The sequence below is a fragment of the Diceros bicornis genome, chromosome 17 (genome assembly GCF_020826845.1).
Source record: "Diceros bicornis minor isolate mBicDic1 chromosome 17, mDicBic1.mat.cur, whole genome shotgun sequence".
NCBI lineage: Eukaryota > Metazoa > Chordata > Mammalia > Perissodactyla > Rhinocerotidae > Diceros > Diceros bicornis.
In genome coordinates this window covers 32214011-32235750 of record NC_080756.1, presented here as the reverse complement: position 1 = coordinate 32235750, position 21740 = coordinate 32214011, and the positions used below count along the sequence as shown (strand labels likewise).

The 21740-nt window shown below is 39.1% G+C and overlaps 1 protein-coding gene across 3 annotated transcripts in view; it reads right to left on the bottom strand.

Annotated features, from left to right (window-relative positions):
* Window positions 1-21740, bottom strand: part of DENND5B (DENN domain containing 5B) — a 190847-nt gene that overhangs the window by 100432 nt on the left and 68675 nt on the right. For 2 of the 3 annotated variants that reach the window (XM_058558549.1, XM_058558547.1), the window contains exons 2-3: window positions 11111-11176; window positions 8153-8262 (exon numbers count right to left, since the gene is read on the bottom strand). In XM_058558549.1, coding sequence (XP_058414532.1) covers window positions 8153-8262; window positions 11111-11176 — 176 coding nt within the window. The remainder of the gene's footprint in view (window positions 1-8152; window positions 8263-11110; window positions 11177-21740) is intronic. The other variant, XM_058558548.1, reaches the window with a different exon arrangement.

Here is a 21740-nt window from a genome sequence, read left to right as displayed (position 1 = left end):
CCCGGGGTTCCCAGGTTCAGATCCTCGGCGCGCACTGATGCGTCACTTGGTAGGCCACCCTGCGGCAGCATCCCAATATAAAGTAGAGGAAGATGGGCACGGATGTTAGCTCAGGGCCACTCTTCCTCAAGAAAAAAAAGGGGAGGATTGGCATCGGATGTTAGCTCAGGGCTAGTCCTCCTCACCAAAAAAAAAAAAAATCATAAAGTATGGGAAATGCTAAAATAGGGTAAATATAGGCTGCTATGGAAAAACAGCAGCAGGACATAAATGAAAAAAGAGGGAGCTACCAGAAAAAAAATGAAGGCAGGCCAAAACTTGAAGATGAGTATGGCTTAGTGAGAAGATGACAAGAGAGAGAGGATACATGAGGGTTTGAAGAAGTGAAACCCGTGGGGAACAGAATGCAAGGTGGGCGGAGACGAGAGAATGCAAGACAAATAATTAGCGGCTGGGTCAGGAAGGGCCTTGGTGAGTCATGTTAGAAGTCTGAGAAGGACAATGGGAAGCCTCTGAGGGGTTTTTAGCAGAGGGGAGACAGAATCAGATGTGCCTCTGAGCACATCAACCTTTCTGCATTGAAGAGCAGTGGTTTTCAAAGGGGTTCCAAGGAGGCAGCAGGAACGCCTCAGGGCCTTGGAGTCATCTTTGACTTCTCTCTTTCTTTCTCATCCCATTATCCAATCCATCAACAAATAGCATCAGTTCTATTTTCAAAAATATATTCAGATGGGCCGGCCCGGTAGTGTAGTGGTTAAATTAGCATAGTCCACTTCTGCGGCTCAGGGTTCGGCTGAGGGTTCGCTGGTTCAGATCCCGGGCATGGACCTACACACTGCTTATCAAGCCATGCTGTGGCAGGCGTCCCACATATAAAGTAGAGGAAGATGGGCATGGATGTTAGCCCAGGGCCAATCTTCCTCAGCAAAAGGAGAAGGATTGGCAACAGATGTTAGCTCGGGGCTAATCTTCCACACACACACACAAATATATATATATACACACTCAGAAAGGAATTACTTCTATCTTTACTCTTACTATTCTAATCTAAGCCACATTCTTCTTCTGCCTAGATGACTATTTAATATCTTGCTAACCAGTCTCCCTGCTTTTGCCCTTGTCCCACATAGTAGCCACAATGATCCTTAAAAAATGTTAGATCTTGTCACTCTTCTCAAAACCCTCCAGTGGTCTCTCGTCTCACTGAAAGCCAAAATCCTCACACATAAGGCCCTACAAAGACCTGGTCCCAGCAACTTCTCGGCCTTCATCTCCCAGTACCCTCTAGCTCACCTTCTCTGCTCCTCAACACTGGCCACATTGCTGTTCTGTGAACACACCTAGCAGGCTCTTGACAAAATATGCTGTTCCCTCTGGTTAGAACGATCTTCCCCTAGGTATCCACCTGGTTCATTCCCTGTGAAGAACTGTGTTTTCTAAAAATGATTCCAAAAAAATTTCTGGTTCCACATGCTCTTCCAGAACCTTGCCATTCTCCCATCAAGAGCCTGGCTGGGCTGCTGAAAGTGCCAAAACCAGGGACTCACAAACTTGTTCTGGCTCTGTAAAGAGCCAGATAATAAATATTTTAGGCTCTGCAGGCCATACAGTCTTTGTCACAACTACTAAACTCTACCACTGTAGCGTGAAAGCAGCCACTGACAACATAAAAGGAATGGGCATGACTTTGTTCCAATAAAACTTTATTTATAAAATAAGCAGTCAGCTGGATTTGCCTGAGGGCCATGGTTTTGCCCACCCCCCTCTAGTCAAGTAAAATGCAATGGAGGTGGCAAGTGACACTGAGTGACTTTTGAGGCAAGACTAAAAAACGCAATACAGCTTCCACCTTTCTCTCTCTGGTCACGTACCCTGGAGCCCTGATCTAACATATAAGAAGTTGGGCTAACTCGAAGCTGTCATGCTAGAGAGACCACATGGAGAGACTGCATAGAGAGAGAGGGAGCCCCAGCTATGTTCCTAGCCCAGGAGACACACCTGTGAGTGAATGAGCCTCAGATGATTCCCAGTCCCCAGCCTTCAAATCACCCCAACTGACTTCCAGTACAGCAGAGAGGGGCTGCCCTGCCAAACTCTACTCAAACTGCAGATTTGTAAGCAAAATAATGATTGTGTTGTTTTAAATCAAGAGGCAACAAACTACAGCCCTTAGGTCAAACTCAATCTGCCACTTGTTTTTGTAAACAAAATTTTATTGGAACACAATCACGCTCATCCATGTAAGCATTGTCTATGGCTGTTTTTGCACTTCTACAGCAGAGTTGACTAACTGTGACAGAAACTCTATGGCCCACAATGCCTCAACTATTTACTATCTGGCCTTTTGTGGAAAAAACCTGCCAACCCACGTTTTAAGCCACTTAAGTAGTATTGGGATGGTTTGTTATGCAGCAAGAGATAACGGAAACACTCCTTTACTTCCTGTAAGCCTGCACATAAATAACACCTTAAAGAGGCCTTCCTTTACCTTTCCATAAAAAATAGTGTTTTCATCCTATAAACGCCATTAACATGTCACCTCTCCTCTAAAAAGTCTTTATTGAAGGAAGCAATTAAAATGTTGCACCACCTTATACATATGTACACTGTATATTGACACACATTACTAGTTTCTCTAATTTTGTTTGATCTCTAGATTGCAAACCACTCAAGGACTGGGTAATAAGCTTAAACAGTCAAGAGTACCACACATAAAACAATATAGTATTTGGGGCCATACTAAATGGTGATTATTGATAAGGATAAAAAGCAAAAACTGTGAAGTTCAGCATTAGTATACCACTGGAAATGTCTTTATATTTCATCTCACTGAATATGAGAATTGGAAAGAACCAAGGGAGCTTTACTTATTTTCATATATGTTGCCAAGAATTAAATTACTGTGTATATTTGGGTAGAATAAAATATAGACTTAGGTAAACACAAGAATACCCGGATTTGCTAGAGGAAAAAATTGCTTATTCCTAATCTTAGGAATAAGTTTATAAGGAAAGGCCACGGCAGGATCTTTTCATACTTATGCCTTCACATTAAGGCTGCTCACATCATAACAAGTCAGTGAGATCCTCTGCTGATAGTATGAATGAAAACTCATGTGACACATTTACTGTAGTCAATAAAAATTGTAGGAAGGATGATTTGAATTACTCTTGCTCTAAGCTAAGCTCAAACTTGTTTAGCATAGTGCATGGTACATAAGTATTCGATGAATAAATGATGAACAAGAAAACAAACAAAAACAACAGTTGGGAGTACAGGATCAGATTTACCTCATCTCTTGATTCAGTCTGTACTTCTCTTTTTACATCAAGTAGACAATTCAGAAACATAGTGACCTCCAAAGTCAACATACAGATTTAATTTAATTGATAGGCTTTCCTGACATCATAAACCACAAAATTACAGCTCGAACTGGTTTTGAACAGCTGCCAAATATTCCCTTACTGGTTTGTAGCTATCTTGAGCACGCATTCTAACATTTACAGGGAAAGCTTGCCAAAAGTTCTGCTCAAATTGAAGAATGACTTTCTATGCTACAGATAACAGATGTAAGATTCTTAAATTCTCTTCCTACAAATCAAAAAAAGTAAAAATTATATTTCTAACCTGGAAACCATGAATTGGAAAATGCTATTGCTTTTTTCATTTTTAAAAGTGAGAATCGTTGTATGAATTGTCAGGTATATTTTTCAGAAAACCTGAGATGATATAAATCAAGATTTGCTCACCATGGCATTCAACAACCTCTTGTTATCCCCTAAGATTGCTGTTCACTAGCAATATCCCCTCCCCACCCTACTCTCCCACAACAGAACAACTAAAAATTTAGAGTTGTCATTGTTGACCAGATCACCACTGGTAATCAGATTAGTTAAGCCAAAGTGGGCTCACGTGCTGTGTTTCTCTCCTGGTTTGAGTGACCAAATGTCCGTATTATCTCTCTGGACTCTTTCAGGCAGTTCAGCTAGAATTTTAATGATTCCTTTTTCCATTTTCTACAGTTCTGACTCCCATGCCCCTTCTCTTATTACACAAATAAAGCAGAAATTTTTCAGAAAACTCTCAAAGAGTTGGTCAGTTTGCCCCTCCTTCCATCTCTATCTTTCTCCTTTCTTCTTTTAATAAACATTTATTTTATGTCACATATTGCATTAGATCTTGGTAACTCAAAAGACAAATATGAAAATAATCCCTTACTTCAGGGAGCTCACAGTCTAATAGAAAAGACAAACGTATAAACCAACGGTTACAAAACAATGTGATCAGTGCTGCTGGGGAGTGTGTTCAAGATGCTATAGGAATAGAGATGAGAGAGCACCTCACTCCTGCTTAAGAGATGGCTTTGCAGTGGAGGTGACACCTGAATAGACAGGGACAGGGAAGGGAATTATTGTAAGCAAGCAAATATTCCTTCATTTATTCACAGATCTGAACCTCTACTATGTGCAAAGCTAAGGATACAACAATGAATAAGAGAATGTTCCTGTCCTAATGGTGCTTATGTTATAGCAGGAGACACAGAGCTGACAACTAGCTGCATAATTAATTAATTGCAATTGCGATAGTGCTACAAAAAGGTACAAGGCGCTAAGAGAACCTAAGGGGACCTGACTGAATGTTGGAAGGATGGTGGAAGGTGGTGGTCAAGGATGGCTTCTCTGAGAAAATCATGTTTAAAATGAAATCTGAAGGGTAAACAAGAAGTGGAAGAGCCTTTCAGAGAGAAGTGACAGTGTAAGCGGAAGCTAAAGTGTGAAGCAGGAAGGAGTAGGAAGCCAGTTAGACAGTTACTGCAGGAGTCCAGGTAAGAGAGCTTGGTGTTCTGGAGTGAGGTTGGTACGTAGAGACAGAGAAGCAGCCGGACAACTGACTGTCTACAGGAGAGGGTGAGAAAGTGAGAACTTGCAAGGATGATGCTAGATTTTTGGTTTAGGCAGCTAGGTAGATGGTTTGTCCCATTCACCGACCAAGGTTGGTGAGAAGATTGTGAATTCAGGTTTGGACATACTGAGTTTCAGCTGCCAGTGAAATGCTCTAACTGCGATGTTAAGAAAACAAGTGGGCTTCCCCAGTAATGGCTGGATTAGAGCCCCATTTCCATGATTTTCTTGTGAGACGTGAACTTAAACTTGGGTCAAAATGAGGGCTTACTTTCTTTTTAATGTCAAACCTATTAATGTAACTAAGAGTTATCCATTTCAAATTCAAGTACTTGCTGAGTCTGTAAAAAGTACATAATGCCCTTTTTCCTTTGACTCTTGCAAGACAGGCATGTGAATAGGTTTTTTTCAGCCAACCTTTTACCCTTTAATCTTTGCTCATCATTCCACTCCACCCTTCTTTGTGATCAAAGTAAATAGTAAACTGTAAACTTAGAGCTTTATAGATTATAAAGAGCTTTATAATAGTTATTACTATTTTACTACCTGAAATATCATATATCAGATGTTTCATTTAGGGCATAAATACAAAATAGAATCTTTATATTTCATGTAACTTGCTTAAAAAGGTACTGACCATATTTTCTTCCTAACAATTCCTGGGTTTACTCCATTCATAAGGGTAAGATCTATCTACTAGATCATTACATAAACAGTTATAAATGCCAATAAGCAGATTATCTCCAAGAGATCTGAAAAGGGGGGGACAGGCAGTGAAACTTCATCTCTGCTTGCAATGCTGTGTTTCATTTAAGAGAAAGGTATGGATCTGAAGCAAATTTGTCAATGTTGACATGTGTTAGTTCTGGGTGGTAGGTAAATGATTGTTGTATTGTTCTCTCTGTTTTATGATACTTCTGTTTTTTCTCTTTCCATAAAAATTTCTGAATCAGCAACCAAAAGAGACACAAAAAGCAATTAATTCAGAAACAATTTTGCCTGTCACTTATATCTACTTTCTATTACATTTGCACTGCACTCATATACATGGAATTTTACATAACAAAGTTCAATGCTTTGGGGTACTTAATTTCTGTGTGAAATTAATGACTCTTATTCAAAGCACCACTTGGGTTGTTAGAGGAATGACTGATACTACAGAAGGCGAGGACTCGCTGGAGTGGGATTTTGCTAACAGCAAGAACAAAGCTTTATACCTTTAGGTGGGAATAAATTATAGCTTCATACAAATGAACTTACTAATAAATCAAAGAGGAAATTAAGGGCAGTAAATCTGTGACCCAAATGCAGACTAGTTTAATGGGATGCTTTTCAGATTTTAAAGGAGTGCCAGCAAATCCTTTTTGATTTGCAGTAATAAACAAAATGCTGTGTGGTGCTTAACCATCAAAACACAAGCCTATGTTTTATTCTTCAGAGGGACACTTTCACTGCTTACATAAAATAACCTCAGAGGCCAGGGGTAAAGAAAATATCAAAGACAGATCAAGGAATCTGATAATTACTTTAAAGATGAACGTTTTGCAGAGAGAGGCAAAAGCCATCACAGATATCTCACTATTAATCCATTCAAATGATTAAAAGAAAGAAAACACATCAAGTGTGGCATTTTGTTCCAAATGACTGTGGATTCATAATGTAGTAAGAACCTAGTTTTGGACACCATTCTGATTTCTCACAGAATAACTTATACTTTGAAATATCTTACTAAGTTAGGAAGATGTAGGGTTATAATCTATTTACATTCTTATCCATTTTTCCATTGCTTCATTTAGACACTCTTTCTTTAATATCCTTCCATTAATCTGCTGGCATAAGCAGCTGATAAAATTATTTTTTATCACTGCTGTTTGTTGACTATTTTAGTCAGAAGCTTGTCTGTGCCCCTCCAAGTCTCATAAATATAACTAACAGTTGTGTTCTACTTAATATCTCTAGTGCTGTCTTCACCAAAGATTAGGCTAGGCCCCACAGCATTAACTTCCAGCAAAATGGCATCTCCCATTATTTTGATATTGGGTAACAGTTTAGAGAAATAACTATACTGCGCTCTGCAAAAATTCAAAGTCAAAGTGCCAAGTGCCTTAGGCATTTGTCCTTAGAAAAAGTACCATGCCACTGCCTCCTTGGAGCAAGCCCGGACTGGAAAGGGTTTACTGTGATACACAAATACCACAAAGGGTCCAATGTGACCCATATCATTTTGGTGCAGGTCAAAACTAAGTTACATAGTTTTTCTTTAAGGGAGGCAGCATGCAAGGTGGGAAAAAAGTGAGCTAGAGAGTAACAATTATCTGGATTTAATCTCTGAGACTCCCTGCCTAACTCTGGGCAAGTAACCTAACCCCTGCAAAATATGAATAAGAATCCTCACTGGGCACATGTAAGCATGTATGTGAAGTAACATACATGAAGTAACTGGCAGGCATCTACTAAAAATTAATTTCCTTCCCTCATGGGATTACCTCATACAGGGGTCTTTCAGCTATACCTTTAAAATACTCAAAAAGAACTACACCTTTCAGTGTCTCTGTTCACATTTAATCATTTTGTGCCTATGGTGCCTGATCTCTGATTTGCTCACTTTGGGGCTCCCTGATTTTTATAATCACAAAGTTCATGGAGATCCAAAATATTATCCAGGCTTCTAAGTAGGACCCTACCTAAATGATCTGAAAACTATGACCTACTATATTTCTAAGAGTCTCCAAAGGGACTCATAATCACCATTGGTAACTCATTACATTAATTCAAATTCCTTATAAACAAATTCCTACTAATGTCTAAATGACACATTGAAGGTCCTTTCCCTCTTTACTTGCAAATATGATAAGTTACAGGCCCATCATACAACATTCCTTGAAATATGAAAACCATAACCATGCTCCTTCTATCAGGCTCCTCTCCAGGCAAACAAAGTAATATCACTGCTTATCAACGCATCTAAGTATTAATTAATACACACTCACAGCACAGCTTAAAAGTAGGAAAAGAAAACGGGCTTTGAGGGTCTGTTGTGTACACTTATTAGCCTTGGGGACCCTAGGCAAGTTCCTTAACTTCTCTGAGCTTCATTTTCCACATCTGCAAAATGAGGATAAGATTATCTTACAGAATTGTTTATTTAAAGGGTTAAATTAAATGAAATAATGTAGACATTCAAAATATAGTCACTAGTGTCATCTTAATAAAATAAAAAGCAGGCTAAAGAGGAAAAGAAAAATACCTACCATGTTCACTGCATCTTGATCAAAAGGGTTCCATTCTATATTCTGAGGATAGTGGGCCAGAACTTTGGATTTGAATGTTCTTCTCAAAGGACTCTGGTCAAAATTTTCACCTACAACAAATAATTAATAATTAGTTAATATCTGAATTTTTTTCAAAAGCATGTCATAGTCATTTTTATTTTGTGGATATACTGACTGATAATGTTGAAATCTGATTCAATTTCTACCTCTAACAGTCTGAGTTGTAAAGTTCTCAATGGACAACTGAAAAGGAAATGTTAATAAGAGATCTGCACTTAAAACTTCAGAATCTGAATTTTAAAATCCTGGCTAGACACTGATACTAAAAATCAAGATATGCTAAAACAGTCCTTGCTGTAACCTAATTGTTGTCCTCATTTCACTATGTGGTGATAAAAAAATCTATTTGGAAACATTTAATTCACTGAAGAAACATCTTGAATTAAGCTAATCATACTTTTTAGGATCCTGAAATTTTGTACATGGATAGACTCAATGCTGCAGTGCTCAAAGGGGGCAATTTTGCTTGAGTTTCCACAAAAATCTCTGATAAATGTGACCGCGTTTCCAGGTTTTTACAAGTAACAGAATTAGAAACATCATTACTGAGTTGTCTAGTTTAGCAGACAGAACACAGTAAACACACTAACCTCTGAAAAGAAACAAGCTATTCCAAGCCAAATTCATCACCTGCCAAAATTCTAGAAAGATAAAAGCAGGCTATACTTTAACTATTAAATATAAGAAAATTCAATAACAGCTGTCAGCTCAGTTCTTTATCTCCTTGACCAAAAATTAACTCCCATTAGACCTGTTACCCCCAAATACTAAGTTTCATAAAATATTTTAATGTGGATGGATCTTAAATTCTCAAAGTCAAAAAGCTGAGATTGGGGAATTAGAAGACCTTGGAGCAATATCATTGTCTCCTACATAAAAATCTCCTGGGTTTTTTCTACTTTTTAAGTTCTAATTCAGTGCAAAACATGAGCTGTCATATCAAAAGACAAATGCCACTTACCAGTATTTGTACACGTAAAAATATCATAAAGCAATTCATGAGTCATACTTGGACATCTAGTTAGACTCAGTTTCCATTTTTGGTAAAAATATGAAAAGATGAAGACTAAAACACCTTTTAGTGCAAAATTAACAGATGACAGAAGGAGGGAAAAGTCACACTCTAAAATTTTATTGGAGACGGCAATATAAAATATAGAGGAGCTTTTTTGAATAAAGGCACATAATTTAAACAGATCTGCTGCAGCAAATAATTTACGGTTTCTAATTTAAGCCCTTGGCTAATGATCATTTTCCTTTGGACTCCTCTTACTTATTCAGGCAAGCACTTCATCTCTCTATCTTTCTACCCCATATTTCCATCTTCTAAGAGATAGAGAGCTTCCACTTCTAGAAGAAAAACTGTCAAAGGTGTCCCTAAGGAAAGTTTATCAATTTTTGCATCATGCTTCTAAGGTATGTAAACATCAAAAAGTCAATGGAAAAATGTGAAAGTGTCAATGTGTCTGAAAAAAACAGTCAAGGATGATTGATTTTAGAAAGGGTAAATGATATCTTTAAGCTGATACTAGATTCTCATGCAAACATTAAGAAGTTTTAGATTATTCACTTCATTTAAAAAAAAAAAGGTTACTTTTCACTTCAAGTCAGAGAAAAAACAAAACAAAACTTCCCTCCTGGTTCTAAAGATCTATGCTGCTGACTGCGCTATTGACACAGCAACAAGATATCCTCAGATAATAGCCATCAAGAAACGCTCTCTCTCGTCAGTGCACCCTCAAATACCAGAAATGCTTATTTTTATCATCCATAAACGTAAAATAAAATACGAAACACTGCAGGGGCAGAAGAAACACTACATAAAGCAGGATATAACTCCTTGCAACACTTACCTTTTAATGAATTCCTGCCTGAGTTTGGTTAAAATAGTAACATTAGGTTCATTCATAAATCAAGTTATTAATGGGACAGGAGATAAATCAGAAAAGTCATGACAGTGCCATTTTCAATATAATTGTTCTGTTAACTAAGGACCACCACACCCTCTTGAGGCACAATGAATCAACCAGAAGAGAGAGAAGGAAAACTACTTCTGGAGAGAAAGATTTTCACAGAAACAAAACATCCATGAAACAGAAACACAAATGAAAAAACAGAACTACCACCACCACCACCACTTCTTATTAGACTGCCAAAGCGGGGGCAATAGGCAAGATCATTGCCATATATACAGCTGTCTTGGCAAACACTTTGAAGGAAACTGGAGGAAGAACCAACTATGTAGAAATTCTGATAACACTGTTAAGGATTTAGAATGAGTAGATGCAGCTGCTACCAGCCAAAGAAGACAACCTTCCAGATGCCTTTTGGAGACGTGAGATGGGGGAACAACCTACTCATCTCATTTTGAACCTATGTTTTATAAACCTCTAACTTAGAATTTCCTGCTAGGACTTAGCAGGAGAAATGAATCAGTCTAAGAATTTGGATTCCAAGGAAATGAAAATTATACATAAGCAGTCTTTATTTAACTTAAAATCCACCTTTTAAACATTATCCTGAAATGAACAAGGATTATAAATTTGTGCAAATATTACTATCCCCCACTACAACTACATGTAGACTTAATTCCAAGTAATACTGCCAAGTAACCTCCTATTAAGCCGCAATTAAGCCTTTCCTCCTAAGAAAATAGGACATATCTGCCAAGACAGCTGAAAGACTAGTGAATAATTTTTTGAAGACTTGAAGCAAATGAGGTCTTTATGAAAATTAAGATGCAGATGAGAGAACAGAAATACCAAATAATACCGATTTTTCTGCCCAAGCAAAAATGAATAAAGAAATAATTATGATGGGCTTGGGGTGAATTAAAATAATGATTTCTAACACCTCAACTTTTATTTTTATTTTTACCTGAAGTCGTATTTGCAGCATCCTGGCTCTTGCCATGACGATCTGCTTCTAGCCATTGGTACAAAACTACATAATGTAACAGAAACAAAAAGCTTTATGAACAAAGAAACACAAATAAACAAAAAAGCAAAAATGACTTTGAAGAATGGAAAATGAGAATAAAAAATTAAACAAAAGCAATTAAGCGTGAGACATTAACATCAATGGAATGTAGCTTAACACCGATAGTATGTAGCTTATAAACTATTAGTAATAAGAAAGCAAAGAGAACAGGTAATTGTACTTTAATGTAATAAGTGAAATGCTATTTAAACATCTGTAACAGTTATTCACATGGGAAAAAGCACACATACTCTTTTCTTATGCTAATTTGAAGAGAAATATCAGGAGAAATGTTTCTACAGTCAGATATAATAAAATAAGATAGTAAGACTAAATGACCAACTTGAAACATTACATCCCAACCTCTGCATACCTATCAGAATGACTGAAGTCCAAAACACTCACTATACCAAATACTGACAAGTATGTGAAGTGACAGAAATCTCAAAAATTGCTGGTGGGAATGCAAAATGGTACAGCCACTTTGGCTGACAGTTGGGCAGTTTCTTACAAGGCTAAACAGTCTTACTGTACGATCCTATAACTCTAGTCTAATCAGGAGAAAATCAGACAAATTCCAAGAGCAGCAACCTACAATATACCTGGCGAAGACCCGCCAAAACTGTCAAGGTCATCAAAAACAAGGAAAGTCTGAGAAACTCACAGCCAAGAGGAGCCTAAGGAGACATGACAACTGAATGTAATGTGGTATATCGGATGGGATCCTCCAACAGAGAAAGGACATTAAGTAAACACTAACGAAATCTGAATGGAGTACAGACTTTAGTTAACAATAATGTATCAATATTGATTCATTAATTGTAACACATGTATCATACTACTATAAGATGTTAATGATGGAAAACTGTGTGTGGATGGGATGGCGGGTATATGAGAACTCTGTATTATCTTCTCAATTTTTCTGTAAACGTAAAACCGCTCTAAAAATCAAGTGTATTTTAAAAATTACATTTCACTACCTAAGGACAAAAGCATATATTATATCCAATCTTATAAGTAGTCTACCTTTTGTAAATCACTATGCAAACATAAGCTGAAGTTTGCTCTGCACTGAGATTCCATTTAATCAACTATCCTCTTAAGCACTATTAACTAGGAAGTGCCAACTCTTGGAGGAAAGTTTACTATGATGAGGACATAGGTTTTTAATAAATTCACACTAGAGCTCTGTAACTTAGCAGCTTTGAAGACTGTTAAAACTTCTGGATGTCTTTTATGGGTTACCCAGATGTCTACAACTTTCAGACATCTTTAAGGAGATGTCAGTCTTTCCTTTAAAGACTCAGATACTGATAATGTAGGGTTCTAATGGCCAGGAAACCTTCCTATCCACACCTCAAAGGTTTGAGTGATCCCAGGAGAGTAGCAAAGGCTGAGCTTCTCTACTCTCGGGGGCTATTTACCCACAGACATTGTGAGAAACTTTCTATGCCCTCCATCCACAAAAACAACAACGAAAACAAAAGGCTGGGAAAGTTGCCTGTGGAACTCCTGAAATGAAGGAATAAAGGAACTGATTCATTATAAATGACGAAGGGTGCCCTGAAATCACCAAGGAAGTTATCTGGATCTTTAGGGACAGCCAGGACTGTGAACCGACATCTCGCTCATCACAGATAAATGGCGCCAAACAGACCTCTGAACAGCCTACACACCTACATCCAGTGTGCAAGGCCCCAGGTGAGGGTGCCCCAGTGGGCACACAAGTCAGCACACTCCTCCAGGACACTGCACACTCCCGGAGGCAAACAATTGTGACAACTGGGACTAGCATGAAAGAATTCGAGAAGCAGACTTCATTCATTAGGTATATACCACAAGTATTTCCTCTCTAGTTTACAGGAGTGGTAGCAGAGTAGAGCAGCAGTAGACCATGACACAAAAACCTCCCCATTTGGAAAAGCAAGCATGAACTTTACAACTGACCCTGAATATCACTCTCACAAAAATGAGACACGAAGTAGGGAAACTAATCCACTAACTAGTCTAACAATTCTCTTAACTCATATCTAAAACCTATTCTGCCCTGATTAAGGTGGAAATTTGGCTGCGTTCAGGGTATTACTAGGAATATTTACCAATAGTTCCAATTATTTCATATAGCCCTTGTTTCTAGTTTTATCAGAGAAAAAGTATGAAAGCTATTCCAGGTCAATTTACTCTGACCAGTTACACAGAGAATTGTACATAAGCAAAAATCACTTTAATAGATTTAGAGGTTCAATTATTTTATCATTGCCTCCAGATTACCAAAGTTCAATTCACTACGGTTTAAATAATTCAGAGAATTTCCAGTGAAATAAGTGCATCTGCTTCACGCAAAGCTATAATGTGAATCACTATTAGACCAAATTTGAATTTCAAAGTCTACTTTATAGCACATACAGTCATGTGCCACATAACGTTTCAGTCAACGACGGACAGCATATAAAGATGGTGGTCCCACAATGCAGCTGAAAAATTCCTATCATCTAGTGAGGTCGTAGCCGTTATAAATAGTCCAACATATCACTCATGTGTCTGTGGTGATGCTGGTGTAAACAAACCTTCAGGTCCTTCAGGAGGTATTCCAGAAGAAGGCACTGCTATCATAGGAGATGACAGACAGCTCCACACGTTACTGCCCCTGAAGTCCTTCCATGGGACAAGGTGTAGAGGTGGAAGACAGTGATAGTGAGGATCCTGACCCTGTGTAGGCCTAGGCTGATGTGTTTGTGTCTTAGTTTTTAACAAAAAAATGTAAAAAAAAAATATTTAAATAGAAAAAGCTTATAGAATGATAATATAAAAAAAGAATATTTTTGTACAGTGTGTTTGTTTTAAGCTAAGTGTTATTCAAAACTTTTTGAAAGAGTTAAAAAGTTTTAAAAATTTAGTGTAGCCTAAGTGTACAATGTTTATAAAGTCTACAGTCGTGTACACTAATGTCCTAGGCCTTCATATTCACTCACCACTCACTCAGTCACTCACCCAGAGCAACTTCCAGTCCTGCAAACTCCATCCATGGTAAATGCCCTATATAGGTGTGTACCATTTTTTATCTTTTCTAGTGTATTTTTACTGTACCTTTTCTATGTTTAGATACACAAATACCATTGTGTTACAATTGCCTATAGTATTCAGTACAGTAACATGCTGTACAGGTTTGTAGCCTAGGAGCAATAGGCTATATGACATAGCCTAGGTGTGTAGTAGGCTATACCATCTAGATTTGTGTAAGTACACTCTACGATGTTCACACAAAGACGAAATCACCTAACATCGCATTTCTCAGAATGTGTCCTATCATTAAGTGACACATGACTGTATTTAAAAAGATCACGTATAACTAAAAAAGAAATGTAACTAATATTTTTACTTAACATACCAGAATGTATATGGGAAGTTCTGGAAGGATTGAGTTCCAAACATTTCTTACCTCTCATAAAGTATCTGAAATACGTCATAATACAAAAAGTCTACTACGTTTGTAGATGATGTTAAAATACCAAGAACATACCTCTTCTCACTGTGGCTGGGAGCATGAGATCTGGGCTTTTAGTGGCTCCATGCTTCCTCTCAACTGGCACTGGGAGTAGGGACCCTACTTTCAGCTCCAAGCCACTGGTGAGGATTTCTACAGTCTGTGCACGGGGTTGCAAGTACAGAGGGATTGGTGCGATTTGTGAACCGTGGAGCTATTTCTCAGCCTGAGTGGCCCTGTTGCGTATTTCTTCATTCATTCCCTCTCCGAACCTTCCCATGCCTAGAGCCCCAGTGAGTTCCCTCTCTCATTATCCATTTCCACCATAGCCTATGTCTGACCAGGGTATTTCTCCACAGAAAATGGCCAAGCACCATAATATTCCCCTATCCTCCTGTCCCTGAAGGATACCACAAAAGTCTAGATGCTTTAAAGAAATTTTGCTGATGGGAACAATGAAAACAGACAGGAAGTTAAAAAAGGTAATCTCTTCTGCCCTGTCCCTTTTTTCATTTTGTTCCTTTTCTCTCTAAAGGGAAAGTTAAAACACGTGCACTCACACCCAGACAGAGGTAATAAATGGTGGACAGAATATTCAGAGTCAATAAATCTTCCCCAGTATTCTGATAAAGGTGAGGAGAGGCAATGGAGAAGTATGGATGCTGCCTATGAAATCCAGGCTGAGGCCAATAGAAAGGGAGGGTGTGGTGGTGAGGTAACTCTTCTTCCAATGTCTACCCCCCTAGGCCCCCAACTGTCTGTCTCCAAAGATCCAGCCTGAATTGCGATGAGCTGGAGTTGGGAGAGAGAATACTGGGCAGCAGTGGGTCCTACAAGAGAGACTGACTAGGGAAGGAACAAAGCGGGTAGGGTGGGATACAGGTTAGTACCTAAAACGAAGAGGCACTTCTGCGACATTCGCAGAGAAACAGTTACTGTACATGGGCTGTCTCTACATCACAGTAAGCTGTCCTCTTGGAAGCAGATCCCCCTAGGAGGCTGCATATTCATTATTCATTCTGATGGCTTTACCACTATTTAAATCATCTCTGAGCAGGTGACATATAAGTAGAGACCTGATAAAGCAATAATCATCATCACAGTTAACACACAGGGCTTACTACAGGGCAGGTGTTATTCTAACTGCCCTACATATATTAACTCATTTTGTCATCACAATTACTCATGAAGTAGGTCTTCCTATTATTCTCGTTTTACAGGTGTAGAAACTGAGGCAGAAAAAGGTTAAATAACTTGGGCAAGGTCAGACAACTAGAAATTCAAATCTAAGCAGTCTGACTCCAGAGTCTGCTCTCAATTCCATGTCTGAGGTCATCTCAGCAAAGAGTATTTCAGGCAGGGGAAATAGCAAGGACAGAATCCCTGAGGCAGAAGTGAGCTTGTCATGGCTGAGATGCAGCAAGGCCAGTACATCGATGCACTTAAGTGAGGCGGCGGAAGATGACGTCAGAGAGGTAACCAGGAGCCAGATAAAACAGGGCCTTGTAGGGGGCCGGGTGGCATAGCCGGGTTAAGTGCATGTGCTCCGCTGCTGGCGGCCCGGGGTTCAGATCCTGGGCACGCACCAATGCACCACTTGTCAGGCCATGCTGTGGCGGCGTCCCATATAAAGTGGAGGAAGATGGGCACGGATGTTAGCCCAGGGCCATTCCTCCTCAGCAAAAAGAGGAGGATTGGCATGGATGTTAGCTCAGGGCTGATCTTCCTCACACACAAAAAAAAACCAAAAAACAAAAAAACAGGGCCTTGTAGGCCGTGGTGAGGACGTTAGATTTTATGTGAAGTATCATGAGAAGCAACTGGAGCGTTTCAAACTGAGAAGTCACTTTGTTTTAAAAGGGCCACCCTGGCAGCTGAGAGAATAGACTGTAGTGGATAAGACTGGAAACAAAGAGACCAGTTAGGAGGCTTCTGGAATAATCTAGGCAAGAGATGATGGTGGCATGGATTGGGGAAATAGTGTTAAGCTGGTGAGAGTGATAAGATTCTAAATATATATTAAAGGCATAAAAGATATGATTTGCTGACAGATTAGATGTGAGAGAAAGGAGTAGTCAAGAAGGATATCACAATACCACGGTTTCTGGTCTGAGCACCTGGAGGAACAGTGCAGCTATTTACTGAAACAAGGAAAAATGGAGAAGGAGGGAGTTTTTTGGGGGGGCCACGGGGGTCAGAGGGCTGGAATAAAGAATTCAGTTTTGGATATGTTAAGTCTGAGATGTCTATTAGACATCCAAGTGAAATTTTTCAGTAAGCATTTAGATATATGAATTTAAAATTCAGGGGAAAAGTGAGAGAAATTCAGGGGTCAATATCAAGTAGATGGTATCTAATGTCACAAGGCCGGATAAGATCACTAGGAAACAAATGTACATGAAGAGAGGCAGGCCAGGTCACAGCCCTAGGGGACTCACAGAACACTAAGAGGTTGGAAGAGGACAAGGAACTTGCAAACAGGTGAGAAAAAGCAGCTGTGAGGTGAGAGAAACACCAGAAGCACAGGCATCATAAAAGCCATGTAAAGAAAACCTTTCAACAAGGAGGGACTTGACAACGTGAAAGTCACTGTGACCTTGACAAAGAGATTTCTGTGGAGTGCTAGGGGTGAAAGCCTGTCTGGAGTTGTTCCAAGGAAGAATGCAAAGAGAGGAAGTGGACGGAGAGAGTACAAATAACTCTTCTGAAGAGTTTTGCTGGAAAGACGAAAAATGGATAATACTGGAGGAGAATATGGGGTCGAGCAAAAAGTTTTTTTTTTTTTTCAAGATAGAAGATATTAATTCATTTAAGCAATATTTCCAGTGTGCCGACACTGTGCACCATATTGACTGACGCTCCAGATATGATCCGTACAGTCCTCTGAGGATCCCTCAGCCTCCTGCCTTGCCTTCCTAACTCAACCACAGAGAGCTGACTCCGCCCATTCCATACTATATTATGGCTGATACAGGTTGTACTCCCCAAGGAACCATGCTTCCTATCCCCAGCACACAGCTTATCTACTTGATCCTTGTAAGACTTTATACGTGACACTGAACCCGCTAGGAACTGCATTCTCTCCAACGAATCTTTTCTCCCTCTGGCACTCCCTGAAACGGTGCCAAACCATTCTCACCGGGATAAGCCACGCCAACTATCTTAGCACCAGTGTACAGCTATCACTGATTCCCGATCTGTGACAGTGGGCAGGTGCTCACCAACATTCACATTCTCCTCTCCTTCCCAGCATCCTTGCATCTGGGTGGGGGCCAAATGACTAGTTCTTGCCAATGAAATGTGAGCAGAAGTGAAGTGTGTTACCTCCAGGTTGAGGCACACAATCTGGTTTTTTTCCTGCCATCCATCAGCTAAATGCAAATGGTAATGAAGCCTTAAAGATGGGAAGGTCACACAATGGAAGAAACTTGGGTCACTGAACGTCTCTGCAAAATAGAGTCCCTCCTCCCCTGGGCCTACATTAGACTAAACACGAATGAAAAATAAACTTTTATTGTCTCAAGACATTGATAGTTTGGGGTTGTTGTTACAGCAATTAGCTATTTATATGTCTCTGGGTTAGCCTGAGTTTTTATGTTAGTTTTGACCTTCTGACTATAATGCTAATCCCTGACTATATTGTGCCTTCTCTTCCTTAGTAACTCTCTACATTGCCTATTACCGTTTTCAAATACATGACGAGTATAGTTCTTCAAGTATGGGACAGAATTTGTCCATTTTTTTATGGATGCTCTCTACCTTTCATAGAAGAAGCCAACCACCCACTACTAAGCTACTAATTAAACAGGTTTTAACCCATGATGGGCCTGCTAGCCTTTCTAAATACACAACTCTAAATCCAGCTGGAGATCTTGCAGGTGCAGGCTGCTGGCCATGAAGAGCATCAAGCAAAAGAAGCTGAAAGGATCTCTGAAAATTCATAGACCCTACTGAAGAGTGTTCATCAATAAAGAAACCTGAATCCTGGTAATCTTAAAAGTTTATCTTGATTAAGATCTTAATAAAAGTACATCAACATCAATCCTGTAAGTTTTGAAGTTCTAAGAGATTCACAATATACTTCCTTCTTGATTCCATCAAAATTAAAGAGCCATACCGTATTTAGCTAACACTAAATACAATTCAATTACTGAAGTTTATTCAGGAGAAACCAAAAGAGCACACAACACAGCTATTCTGTTTCAACCCCAACTGGAGGTACTGCAGTTTAATTCTATCACTAACCACCTGGAGCTAGCGCAGATGTCACCTGTAAAAGGGCAAGGTCCCCAATAAGACTGGCCTGACTTCAGAGGTCCCCAGGCCACCTGCATGTCTCACAGACTGCCTATACATTTGGGGGTTCCCACAACCCCCTCATGTTTGATAATTTACTAGAACAACTCACAGAACTCAGGAAAGCGCTACACTGATGATTACAGTTTTATCGCAAGGGATACAAATCAGAAGGACCAGACAAATGAAGATACACACAGGGTGAGGTCTGGGAGGGAATGCAGAACTTTCATGCTCTCTCCTTGTGGAATCAGGAGAGGTGTCACTCTCCCCACTCCCCATACACACAATAATGTGTTTATCAACCAGGAAGCCCTAACTAAGCTTTGATGTCTACAGAGGTTTTATTGAGGCTCCATGGCATGATTGATCAATCACTGGCCATGCGACTGGACTCAATCTCCAAGCCCCTTCCCTCCCCAGAGGCCAGGTTGGTTCAAAGTCCTTCTGGTAACCAGACCCTACCCTGAAGTTACCTAGGGGCCCATCATTAGTTACCTCATTAGGATAACACTCCTATTACTCAGGAAATTCCCAGGGTTCTAGAAGTTCAGTGCTAGGAACTCAGGACAAAGACCAGACAAATTCTTATTAGGCACTGTGGATCCTACCACCAAGCACAACACAACAGTAGACTATTTACTTGCAAAAATAATCTTAACAATGAATCCAGGACCTAGAGTCCTCCAATAACGAGGAATAAACAAAGCGCTTTGCTCCTAACCCATGCTTGTCATACTATCCCTTTCGTAACAAAATATGAAACAAGAAAAAAACTTCAGAAAGTCATTGAAGTATTGTAACTGATATCATGAAACTCTCTAAGAGGAAAGGGTCCATAATTTTCAGGTTAATCATCACATAAGTACCATGTGTTCACGAGTGCTTAGTAAATTTATTTTATAATTTTATTATTATTATTCTGAAGAATACATAAGAGATTTTCAAATAAAAATTATACCCAAGAAAACAAGGTTCTAGTGCTGGTTGAACACCCTGGGGTCTAGTAGCCTAGGGCAAATCAAAATTTCTTCGAGCAAAGGTTTCCTCCAATATATAAATTACAGATTATTTTATTACTATAACAATGCATTATTAGTAGTATTATTAGATATCTATCTTCTATGAGAATTTTTATCCAATGTATTTCTGGGAAAGCATATTAATGTTATTATTCATGTTGCATTTTATTATACAATATAAAACAAATCTTTCCCTATTGCTAAAAGACTTATTCTCTGCCAAAGAGACTCCAGGAGAGCCACCCTTTGACTTCAGGAACAAAAGAAAGTCATCTACTGTTAAAACATTTATAGCTGACAAGTAATACTATAGAGCTAGAGTTCTAAGATGACTCAAACTGAAATTTTTCTGCTGCATGACTCAAAGAAGCAGTTATTTGCACAGAACTAAAGAGACCTTTGCCTCCATTTCTATTCATTACTTTTTGCTGCCAATATTCTCTCCAAAAAAAAATTTTTTTAATTGAGGTAACGTTGGTTTATAACATTGTATAAATTTCAGGTGTACATCATCATATTTTGACTTCTGTACAGACTACATCGTGTTCACCACCAAAAGTCTAGTTGCCATCTGTCACCGAACAAATGTCTCCCTTTACCCCTTTTGCATTCCTCCCACCCTCCTTCCCCTCTGGTAACCACCAATCTTTTCTCTGTATCTATGTGTTTGTTTGTTTGTTGCTGTTTTATCTTCCACAGATGAGTAAAATAATATAGTATTTGGCTTTCGCTGTCTGACATTTCACTTAGTACAATATCCTCAAGGTCCATCCATGTTGCCGCAAATGGCAAGATTTTCTTTTTTATGGCTGAGTAGTATTCCATTGTGTACATATACCACATCATCTTTATCCATTCATCCGTCAATAGCCACTTAGTGGGCCAGCCCCATGGCTTAGCGGTTAAGTGCGCGCGCTCCGCTGCTGGCAGCCCGGGTTCGGATCCCGGGTGCACACCGACACACCACTTCTCTGGCCATGCTGAGGCCGTGTCCCACATACAGCAACTAGAAGGATGTGTATCTATGACATACAACTATCTACTGGGGCTTTGGGGGGAAAAATAAATAAAATTATTAAAAAAAAAAATAGGCACTTAGGTTGTTTTCAAGTCTTGGCCATTGTGAAAAATGCTACAATGAACATAGGGGTGCAAATAGCTCTTCAAGTTAGTGTTTTTGTGTTCTTTGCATAAAGACCACATGGTAGTTCTATTCTTAATTTTTTGAGCAATCTCCATACTGTTTTCCCTAATGGCTGCACCACTTTGCATTCCCACCAGCAGTGTATGAGGATTCCCCTTTTCTCCACATCCTCTCCAACACTTGTTATTTCTTGTCTTTTTAATGATAGCCATTCTGACAGGAGTGAGGTGATATCTCATTGGGTTTTGATTTGCATTTCCTTAATAATTAGTGATGTTGAACATCTTTTCATGTGCCTGTTGGCCACTTGTATATCTTCTTTGGAAAAATGTCTGTTCAGATCCTCTGCCCATTTTTAAACCATGTTGTTTGTTTTTTATTGTTGTTGAGTTGTATGAGTTCTTTATATATTTTGGATATTAACCCCTTATCAGATATATGATTTGCAAATATCTTCTCCCAATTGGTAGGTTGTCTTTTTGTTTTGTTGATGGCTTCTTTTGCCATGCAGAAGCTTTTAAGTTTGATGTAGTCCCATTTGTTTATTGTTTCTTTTGTTTCCCTTGCCTGAAAAGGCATATT